Raw genomic sequence first — 12,034 nt, 5'->3', positions numbered from 1 at the left:
GAGAGAGAGAGAGATGGCTGGAGTGCTATGCAATAAGAGGGTGCTGATCAATCTAAAAGGCAAAATCTCCAGGACAGCAGTGAGACCAGCTATGATGTATGCTATGGATACTGTGGCCCTGAGGAAAAATAACATCAGCAGGATGGAGGTAGCAGAGATGAGAATGCTTAGGTGGATGGACGGTGTGACCAGAAAGGATCGTCTGAGAAATGACTATGTAAAGGGAATGGTGAAAGTTACGAACTTAGGAGCAAATATACAGGAGGCGAGATTGAGATGGTTTGGTCATATGATGAGGAGGGAGGAAGAGTATGTGGGAAGAAAGGTCATGCAGATGGATGTGCAGGGGAGGAGGAAACGGATGGCCAAAGAAGAGATGGTGGAGAAGGACTTGAGGATGAAGAACTTGGATGTGGCTACAGCCCAAGACAGGAGGTTATGGAGGAGATTCACCACAAACAGCGACCCTACTTAAGTGGGAAAAGCTACAGAAGAAGAAGAAGAAGTTGAAATATAGGAAATAATATTTAAATTTTTATTTATTTTATTTTATTTTTTTTTTATATATGCCAATCAGGTTGGTTCAGTGGCTAACATAACAACCAGTCAACAGACCACAGGTTCAAATCCATCCTTGCTGTGATTGTCTTTAGTTGGGAGATGAATTTCATCGTCCATATGAGGTCACTTTCCTTCTTATGGAAAGCCCAAGGTGGTTTGACAAAGTTCCATGTTTGGGTAGGGTTTCCAGATTGTGGGAAAAAAAAAAAAAAAAACACCTGTTATTATCTTAAATTTTAAAATACCAATGCAAGGAATAATCATTGTCTGAACACTAATACCAGTAAGAAAAATTTTCATTTGCTTGCTTGCTTGTTTGTTTATAGTGTGTCCCTAGTTTATAGTGTTTGTATCATTTATCCTTCAGTTAAAAAGATTTAGGTTTGAATCTGGTAAAAGACGTGGAATCTTCATAAGAACTTTTTAAGCAAGATGAATTAGCTTTGCTCATATGGAGGTAGTAGTGTTTTACATTCGAGAAACTGATATTTCGTTCCATTACACAGATAAACTGTCTATGAATACATGTGATTAATTGATTTAATGTACTAAATGTACTAAAATGTACTAAATGTACTAATGTACTAAAACCATGGGAATCATGGTTTTAGTTCTTTGGCTCTAATTTTGGCCAAATCAGTTTAACTAATTTATTTGTCTGAACTATTCATGAAGTTGAATTTTATTTTTGTTTTATTTATTTCCTGTCTGATTTGTCCGGGTTAGTATAAACAAGATAGTTTGAATGTACATAAGGCTATCTTGTTTATACTATTCAAACAAGTTTGAATAGTATAAACAAGATAGCCTTATGTACATAAGGCTATCTTGTTTATACACAGATACACTGATGTACATATGTATATTTTTAACTATTATTTTTATGTAGGAAATTTGATGTGGCAGTAGATCTTGGATGTGGAAGAGGACACATTGAAAAATACCTGAGTCATGTAAGCAAAGATAGTTCATTTATATAGTAGAAGTAATTAATATCATATTTAATGCATTCAGATAGGCCTAACTATTGTGATTATCTTAACTATAGTATAAATATTTTGACATTTATTATTCTGATGGTAATTTTATTTGTGTGCATGTTGAGTGTTTTTTTTTTTTGAGCCTATACATGAGAGGTTGGGTGATTAATCCATACATTTTTTAAAAAGAATATAGAAACAACTACTGTGTTATAGTAAAATTGGTTTAATATAAACCAAAATAATCACCAAACGTTTTGACCTTCATATTGAGGTTGTCACCTGGAGTACACATGTACATACAAAGAAACGAGTTGCTGCGTAGTATGCCCAAGTCACACTAATTTGATGAATCGTTAACACTACTGGCCTGACCTCTGGAAAAAAAAAAAAAAATCTTATTATATCTAAATGACTAAAAGATAAATTAAGCTAGAGATTATTCACTGATGAATTGGAATAAAAACAGTATCGATGGTGCCAATAATAGCTGAAATTATTGCTTAAGTAAGGTGAGTCCTAAAGTAAGGGTTTGCTGGAGAACTTGAAAGAAGCTATGTGGGCTGAACATGTGCCATCCATATTTTTAGAAGTTTTATGCCACCATTAGTTTTACATTGGGATGGTTGATCAAAATTTGAAAGACTTCCTTAAATTTACATTCATAACAGGTTTTTATAGGATTAAGGAACAGGTACCTTTCCAATCAGTTTGGTGTAGGTGTTTACAGTGTGATCCGAGATACCTGCTTTACCAAAATTAAATTAGTGTGTCATTTGTGTTCTTTTTTAGATTGGAGTTATGTCCAGTTTCACCAATATAAGATAAGTTACAGTTTTAATGGATTCAGTATACCCTAGGGTGAGCCAATTGGGGAGGGGGGGGGGTAGGTGGTTTAAAAGTAGCATTAAGGTTGTAATGGTGTATTATTTGAACAAATAGCTCGGGCTCAGTGAGTAAGAGTTTGAAGATGCTGTACTGTTGGGAGGGATGGTGGTAGTGGTGTGATCGTTTATGTAAATCTGCCAGTATGAATGGTTTTTTGTAGCTGGAGAAGGATAATGAACCATTAGGAAGTTGCATCATTAATTTATCAAAAAGGATATGTTGAAAATGTATCTAATGTGTCTGGACAATGAAGCCAAATGGCACACTGGAAGACTATCATTTTTAAGGCCTAATAGCTAGACTTCTCTAAATTAACTTTGTAGTTATCTGATCCATAGAGAGTGTCAGATTACAAATTTCAATTGTTTCTACAATTACTTAGTTTAGTGCTGTGTGCCTGTCACAGTTATCATTGTGCTTTGATGATGCTGGATAGAAAACCAGTGAGATATCAGCGAGTTTAATAAATGCATTTTTCCCTCTTGGTGTTGATTATACTGTTAAACCTATTACGAATAATGGACAATACCTAAGTCTTTCTTTATATATATGTTCATATTGGTTGTTCAGATGGCTGAGGAAGGTGTTTAAATGTGAGCAATTTGTAGTTTAATTAATATCTTAGTGATTTCTAACCAAATAAATAACAGGACTCTAGCTTTGATGTAGTAAGGTTTTTTTTTCCCCCACCAGAGGTCAGACCGGCAGTGTTAATAGTTCACCAAATTAGTGTGACTTTGACATATTACATAGATTAATGTAGCTTATTTCTTTGTATATATGTGTACATTCCAGATGATCTTGATATGAAGGTCAAAACATTGGCTGATTATTTTGGTTTATATTAAACTGAATTTTTATTATAACATGGTAGATATTTCCATAAAAAAAAAATAAATGTAAATTATCTGCCTAACTATAAAAGAAATGATTAACCTATAGTTACATAAATACCATATATGGTTAGTGAATTAGGAAAGGGGAAATTTGTTTACAAAGGCCTATATATTGTATTCCTCAGAAAGATATGGTGGGTAACTGTTCCACAATGAGTAGTAGGAATGAAGGATGAGGAAAGAAACTTATTCTAGGAGTTTGGAGTTGAATTGTAAAGTGATAGCAACATTTGTATGCATTTCAGTAGATTTAGTAGCAAGTGGAGGATTCATTGATGCTTGTTCATCATATAAACATTTACCATGGAAATATTTATAGAAGATACATACTGCAGCAACCAAATGTCTGTGTGAGAGTGAGTGTTAAGAGATGGGTCATTAATCAAAATTGTCCTCTTCTGTATTGAGTCAAGTATTTTTAAGGAATGCTTACAGATTCTACCTCAAATGTGAGAGCAATATTCAATAGTTGGGTGGATTCGTGATTTGTATTTACACTCTCTATCCAAAAAAAACCCGAACTTTTGATAGAAAATAAAACACAGGCCAATTATAATTATTCAAATAATTTATTTCAATCAATATACTCTCTCTCAGCTTCGATACAGTATTTGGCACGGTCAATTAATTCGTTAAATTAGTTTTTTATATCGGTTTTTGGGATACTGTTGAGGGTCTTGGTGACTGCCCCTTGAACGTTTTCAGTGGTGTCGTATCGCTTTCCTTTCATTGGCAAATGAAGTCGGGGGAAGAGAAAGAAGTCACAAGGTGCTAAATCAAGTGAACACGGCAAGTGATCCAACACACAAACTTGGTTTTTGCTCAAAAATTGTCTCAATGTTTGAACCATGAGATGGTGCATTATCATGCAAAAGTGACCAGCTGCCTGCATCACGATATTCATGGCGTACGTGATGAATTCTCACTATCATTAGCTTCAAAACTTCAAGATAAAAATTGCCATTGACTCTTTGGCCAAGCGGAACAAATTCTTTGTGGATAATGCTGTTAGAATCAAAGAAACAAATTAAAATTTCTTTACTTTTGACTTCACTAAGCGACTTTTATTCCGGATGTCCCTCTTCTGGTGGTCTCCACTCAGCACTCTGGCACTTTGTTTCGGACTCATACTCAAAAGACCATGTTTCATCACCAGTAACGATTATTTCAAGGAAGTTTGAGTCCTTACAAGCAGTTTCAATGAAGTCCTTGCAATGTTCAATTCGATACTTTTTTGGTTGTCGGTCAACTTCTGGGGAACAAATCGCGAATTCAATTTATGAAGGCCCGAACTCTTGGTCAAAATGTTGTGCACAGTTGATTTTGGAATCCCCAATTCATCTTCAATCAATCTCACGGATGATTTTGGGTTTTCTTTGATGAAATCGCACACTTTTTGAATGTTAACTTTGCTCAGTCCAGTTTTTGGATGACCTGGCTTTTCGTCGTCCTCAAGCATCTCATGACCACTTTGAAATCACTTAAACCACTCGTAAACTTGAGTACGGGATAAGCATTCATCACCATATGCTTTTTGAAGCATTTGATATGTTTCTGTAAAATGTTTACCAAGTTGAACACAAAAGTCATTCGCAGCTCTCTGTTTGAAACTCATTTTCCAACCGTTCGTCAAAACACACTGTCACTCTTAGCACTATAACTCAGCTTCTAATGAAACAAATGTCATAAACAGTTGACACAACACTAATAAAGGTTGCCACTTTCAACAACAAAAAGATACAACAGGTGGCACCACTAGTTTCTTCTGTTTTTCGAAAAATTTGGTTTCTTTTTGGACAGAGGGTGTAAGGTTAGCTGTTCAGAGGTGAAGTAATGCCTTGAGCAGAAGAGAAATCCTAATTTTTTGGAAGCCAAGGAAGTAATGGTTGTAATATGTTTTTAGTAAAATGAAAATTTCTATTTCATAAAATAAAAATATTTTCTAATTTTTTTAAGAAGATGCTAGGATTATGAAATATGTTTTATTTTTTAAAAATGTAAAGATTTATATATATTTAATGAAAATATTAACTGATCTGGTGTATCCACATCAAATTTCATCCAAATCTATATTTTTTTTTCTTTTGCCAGGAAGATATCAACATGTTGATTCAGTGTGATATATCAGAGAAGTATCTGGTAAGCATAACACATTCTTACTGTTGAAAGCACATTACTTATTCACCCCCCCCCTGCCTTTTTCTGTTATACAATAATTTCATAAACAGTACTGCTTTTTCCCTGTACATTCTTTTTTATATAAGATAAGAGTTATAGGATTATTTGTGATTAATGCTCTATGACATTTACCATGCAGCAGTTGGTTAAATAATTGGTTATGGATTCAAAAAAAGTGAGTGAAATTGTATTTTTTAAAGAATGGGAATTATCAGGTTAATAAAATATCTTTCATGCATTATTAAATTAAAGAGACTCTTTTAAATGGAGGATATTTTTTTATTGTTATAAAAATTTTTATGAAAGTTTTTCGATGGGATTAAGAAGGCTAAAGGTAATGTGCTTGAGCATTAGATTACAGTTAAGAGGGAAATACTTAACTAGGGAGAAATGTACAGTTTGTAGTAAGTACTGATGGAACTGATGTTCAGATTATTCAAGCTGGAGTGTGTATGGGTATGCGTGTTGAACTTCATTAAGTGTATGCACCAATTAAAACTCCGTATGTACCTTATATACCTTTACATTGTAAGCTTGTTAATAGCTTCAAATTATCTTTCTCAGTTATAAGCATTAGGTCATTGAACTGAAGGACATAGCTGTATAGCAGTGAAGGTGCAGTGATCACACCACTCAGTAAAGGTAAACACATTCATTATTATTATTATTTATATGGGTACTCCCACATGGAGTCAAATGACTCATTGTGAGAGACCTACTTTATCCATTAACACAATGCTTATCATACATTTCCTTAAACCTATTCACTGTTGGGGTGCTCATGACCGCCTCTGGCAATCCAGTCCACTCTTTCACCACTCTCCAAGTAAAGAACCTAGTCTGCACACCCTTACTAACTACACTTAGACAACATCCAGATGTGATCCCTTGTTTTTCCCTTACTCACCATGTATTGAAAATTTTCTTTTGTGTAAATCTTATAGAATCATTTTAGTAACCTATAAGTTTCTATCATATCCCCTTTCCTCTGTCTGTCACCCAAACTCTGCAAACCTCACACCCTCAATCTATCCTCATAGGGAACATTCCGCAGACCTGTCACCAGCTTCGTCACTCATCTCTGAATCCTCTCCACCACCTCCCAGTCCCCAAGAAAAGCAGGTGACCAAATCTGTGCAGAGTAGTCAACATGTAAAGAGGGATAATAACTTCCCTATCTTTACTTGTTAGTGTGTTCTCCAGTGCCTCCTCCTCTGAGCTATTTTGTCAACTCTTGCAATATCTCTTCTGAATTTCAAATCTCTATCCATCATCACCCCCAGATCCCTAGCCTCATCAGTTTCCTGTGAACTAGTACCATCAATATGATATGAAGTACGTAATCTTTTCATCCTGAAGTGCATTACCTTACATTTTACAATATTGAATTGATAACCATTTTCCTTTGTCCCCACACTTCCAATTTATTTAAATCATCCTGTAAAATATTTACATCACCTTTATCCACTATTGCCCTCACTAATTTTGCATCATTGGCAAACAACTGACTATCCCCCTTTCAAATCTTCCACTTTATCATTAATGTACAAATTTAAGAGTAGTGGTCCTAGAGCCTTCGGGCACTCCACTAGTCACCCTCATTCACTTTGATTTCACTCCAACATACACTACTCTCTGATGTCTGTCTATCAGCCATCATCCATGTCACTAGCCTAATATCCATTCCCATTTGCTCCTTTAACATATTCATGCTAGGCATTGCTTCTTGTGTGTGTTTCATTTCAAGAGGAAACTTGCTGGATGGTACATATTTCCCTTCCGCATTGGACAGGTACATTTTTACAAAGTTCAATGTCCAACATTGAAAGCCGCTCTAGATCCTCCTTTGACACTTCATGTATCTCCTGCAGGTTGCCTTGGAAACAGCAAAGGGAGCATGTTTTATTTGTTTTTGAAAATTTGCTTTATATAATCAGTTGGTTTCTGCACCCAATGACTGCCTTATGAACAGGTTTCACCATGTATTTTCACAACTGATAATTTGAAATAGATTGTTAGGACAATATATTTAATTATACACCATGTTTCATGTTACAATAAAACTTTGTTTTCCTGTAAGTAGTATAATGTCTATGGTAGTGGGAGTTGTTTTTCATTGTGCAGTGTCATTTTTTTTAGCGTACATAGACCTTAATTGTCTCTGTTATTTAGTGATATATTAAAAAAAGACTACTTATTTTTTCTTGCATTTGCAATATTGTATCTAGAGTTACAATATTACAAATATTGTAACTCTAGATACAATATTAGAGTGGAGATGTTTCACGTTTTAAAGGGATTCTCGTAGACAGGCTTATACTTTGGTTATGCATTATTAAAACACTTAAGGAATAGAACAACGTAGTTAAGAATATAAATTAAATTAAACTTTAATAAATATCTTCCGATATTTCGGCAATGTCACATTACCATTTTCTAAAGGAACTTACAAAAAAGTTACATGCACGTAGGCACTACAACACAGAAACTGGGAATGAAGAGATGAAGCTATTGTTCTCCTAACAGTTCTGATGGTGCCCTCTAGCAGGCTAAGTAGGTGTTCTTGGCCGTTGGGGGTCTTGCTTTGGAAAGGACACAGGCTACATCCAGTCTTACACTGTTGGCGACTTGATGTGGAAGGTGGTGGATTCCGCGCTCGATCTGGATCATAATATCCTCACTAGGTATTTTATTGGGAGCAATGGTGAAGTTGTGTCTATGTGCCAGCGCGTTGAGTGCTTCAGGCTTCAGGGTGACTGAAGAAAGGTTGATTACCGTGTTGATAGCAGGTTTTGGAAAGACGGTAGAGTTCCTTTTTAATTTTTCGAACTTTTTCATTTGTCGGCCTCGTATTTTTTTAAATTCTTTTTTGGCAGAGCTACATGAGACGTCATGTAAAATCGACCAAAGTTCGTGATTCAAAGTGTACGAAAGTTCATCTTCGATGGTACGAATAGCTTCGTTAATGTCCGCTAAGAATATACCACGTGGCGGTGATTTGTTCGCGTAGCAACGCGTAGCTAGCGCGGTTATATATTCGGAGAGCTTTTTGTTACACAAACCGCTGCTTAAATTTCACACAGTTCGGGATTACTTTATTATCCCGGCAGCATTTCAGGAACGCTAGACGATTTAATTGTCTAGACAGCTTCAATTTCAATTTACCGTATTGGCGGGGCTTCCGTGCAATTGTATCGCCGTGGATCATGTTGATTCTCGTAGACAGGCTTATACGTTGGTTATGCATTATTAAAACACTTAAGGAATAGAACAACGTAGTTAAGAATATAAATTAAATTAAACTTTAATAAATATTTTCCGATATTTCGGCAACGTCACATTGCCATTTTCTAAAGGAACTTACAAAAAAGTTACATGCACGTAGGCACTACAACACAGAAACTGGGAATGAAGAGATGAAGCTGTTGTTCTCCTAACAGTCCTGATGGTGCCCTCTAGCGGGCTAAGTAATTGTTCTTGGCCGTTGGGCTGAAGGTCTGCAGATGTAGGCCTCCCAAATTTGGGGCAGTCACATACACCCAAATATGTTGAGGTTTGGAGAATTTCTTAGGGCTGAGGCTGATTCCATAAAGAGTCTTTCAAATTTGTATTTGCTACGGTGTATCACTGTAGCTTTCTTCCACCGTATTCTGTGGCGTGTATCCAGAACATGGTCCGCAAGCCCAGAATGACTGTATTTGCGAAAACGGATGTAGTCCTTGTGTTCCGAAATTCTGATATTTGCTGTCTTGCCTGTTTGGCCAAAGTAAGACAGTTTACAACTGCAAGGGACCTGGTACCGTCTTTCCAAAACCTGCTACCAACACGGTAATCAACTTTTCTTCAGTCACCCTGAAGCCTGAAGCACTCAACGTGCTGGCAAGTGGACACAACTTCGCCATTGCTCCCAATAAAATACCTAGTGAGGATATTATGATCCAGATCGAGCGCGGAATCCGCCTCCTTCCACATCAAGTCGCCAACAGTGTAAGACTGGATGTAGCCTGTGTCCTTTCCAAAGCAAGACCACCAAAAACCAACATATCAAACAAGGAATATAAAGCTCTACAGGAAATGAAGAATAATAAAGAATTAGTTATCACCAAAGCGGATAAGGGAAATGCAACTGTATTACTTAACCAAAAGGACTACACAGGTAAGCTGAATGCCCTTCTATTAGATCGGGCCACTTACCTCCCTAACAATTACAATCCTACCAACTCTCAAATTAGAAAACTTCACAGGCTCCTTAAGAGAGTCACTTCTTGGCCTGTAGAAGTTACCAACAGGTTAAAGCCGTTTAACCCTATACCCCCCCCCCCCGTATTTACGGACTCCCAAAAATACACAAAGAAAATGTGCCATTACGTCCCATAGTGGATGGCATTGATTCCCCCACATACAAATTAGCTAAACATTTGGCCAAAGAGCTCACACACTATACTGGCAACACACCATCACACATAAAAAACTCAGCCCATTTCAAAGCCAGCATAGAAAACCTTACACTCCAACATACTGACATAATGGTCAGCTTTGATGTGTCCTCTTTATTTACAAATGTCCCACTCAAGGAAACTTTAGAGCTAATCCAAGCTAAATTTTCTCCCGACATCTCAGCCTTATTTCAGTTCACAATGAACTCAGGGCTGCCAAATGAAATAGCCTGAGTTCACAATGAACTCAGGCTATTTCGTTTGGCAGGGAAAATTCTACAAACAAATAGAGGGCACAGCCATGGGTTCACCACTCTCCCCACCCTTGGCCAATTTCTTTATGGAGACCTTTGAAGAAAAAGCCTTAGCCTCTGCCCCACAAAAACCAATCATATGGCTTCGCTATGTTGATGATGTGTTCGCTTTTTGGCCACATGGCTCTGAAACACTTCTCTCCTTCTTAACACACTTAAACAACCAACACCCCAGAATCAAATTCATTTTGGAAAAAGAGGAAAACAACAGCCTCCCTTTCCTAGACACACTAGTCACCTGCCAGCCTAATGGATCCTTGGTTTTCTCAGTTTACAGAAAACCCACCCATACAGGCAGATACATTCACCAACAATCCCCCCCCCCCCCCTCACAACAATATGGAGTAGTGAAAACACTATACAACAGTGCTAAACTAATCTGTTCAAATGACTTGGCCCTAAACACTGAACTAAATCACATCCTCAACACTTTCTCAGCCAATGGCTACCCCTGCTAAAAAAATCCAAAAAATATTAGAACCTACGAACCACAGATCCCCTCCCTCCCCCCACAACAAGGATTACTCTAAATCCATCACCATTCCCTACATCCGAGGCACTTCGGAAAAGATTACCAAAATCTTAAGAAAACACGACCTGACCTCCTGTTACAAACCTTACAGAAAATTGGCATCCCTTATCTGCTCCACTAAAGACCAACCACTTCCCCTAGACCTACCTTGTGTTTACCAGGTCCCTTGCAGTTGTAAACTGTCTTACTTTGGGCAAACACGCAGGACAGCGAATATCAGAATTTCGGAACACAAGGACTACATCCGTTTTCACAAATACAGTCATTCTGGGCTTGCGGACCATGCTCTGGATACACGCCACAGAATACGGTGGAAGAAAGCTACAGTGACACACCGTAGCAAATACAAATTTGAAAGACTCTTTATGGAATCAGCCTCAGCTCTAAGAAATTCTCCAAACCTCAACAAATTTGGGTGTATGCGACTGCCCCAAATTTGGGAGTCCTCCATCTGCAGACCTTCAGCCCAGCGGCCAAGAACACCTACTTAGCCCGCTAGAGGGCACCATCAGGACTGTTATGAGAACAATAGCTCCATCTCTTCATTCCCAGTTTCTGTGTTGTAGTGTCTACGTGCACGTAACTTTTTTGTAAGTTCCTTTAGAAAATGGCAATGTGACGTTGCCGAAATATCGGAAAATATTTATTAAAGTTTAATTTAATATATATTCTTAACTACGTTGTTCTATTCCTTAAGTGTTTTAATAAAGTTTTAAAGGGATATTTTCATTCTTCTTCTGAAAGAATAGGCATATTAAGCAAAAATATCCATTATTTTGAATAAAAATGAATCCTTCTGTGTTTTATAAGAAAAGGACTGCATCTAATATTCTTGAACACAATATTAGCACACATGTCATTATTTACAACTTGTAAAATAATGTAATTATTGTGATTTATAATTTTTTACTGTATTACAAAAAACACTAAATTATAAAAAGATGCTTAGTCATTCATTGTTTTTCATGGTAGATGGCCTCCTCTCATCAGATTTCTTTATCAGTGCTTCAGTATCCCAGGGGTCTGTACTCTCACCCACTCTCTTCCTCCTTTACATCAGTGACCTTCTCTGTTTGATTCGAGATCTTATTCATAGTTTTACAGATGACAGTATTTCCATTCCTCTTCATTCAAGAAATCCTGTAGTATTCGTATGATTGAAGCCTCAAGCGCTTCAATAACAATGACTTAAATACTGATCTCATCAACATTTTCAAATAAGGAAGACAATATAGTGAATTTTAATGGT

At 36.8% G+C, this 12,034-nt stretch overlaps 1 protein-coding gene across 5 annotated transcripts in view; it reads left to right on the top strand.

Annotated features, from left to right (window-relative positions):
• LOC150105106 (arginine-hydroxylase NDUFAF5, mitochondrial) overlaps window positions 1-12,034 on the top strand; it is a 155,567-nt gene that overhangs the window by 49,763 nt on the left and 93,770 nt on the right. For all 5 annotated transcript variants that reach the window (XM_090395492.1, XM_090395491.1, XM_090395490.1 and 2 more), the window contains 2 exons: window positions 1,451-1,514; window positions 5,417-5,464. In XM_090395492.1, the coding sequence (XP_090251618.1) occupies window positions 1,451-1,514; window positions 5,417-5,464 (112 nt within the window). The remainder of the gene's footprint in view (window positions 1-1,450; window positions 1,515-5,416; window positions 5,465-12,034) is intronic.

This window comes from Typopeltis vanoorti, chromosome 7 (assembly GCF_054136105.1).
Source record: "Typopeltis vanoorti isolate ZY-2024b chromosome 7, IOZ_Tvanoo_1.0, whole genome shotgun sequence".
NCBI classification, from domain to species: domain Eukaryota; kingdom Metazoa; phylum Arthropoda; class Arachnida; order Uropygi; family Thelyphonidae; genus Typopeltis; species Typopeltis vanoorti.
The sequence above is the reverse complement of the archived record's forward strand: the minus strand, read 5'-3'. Positions and strand labels throughout refer to the sequence as shown.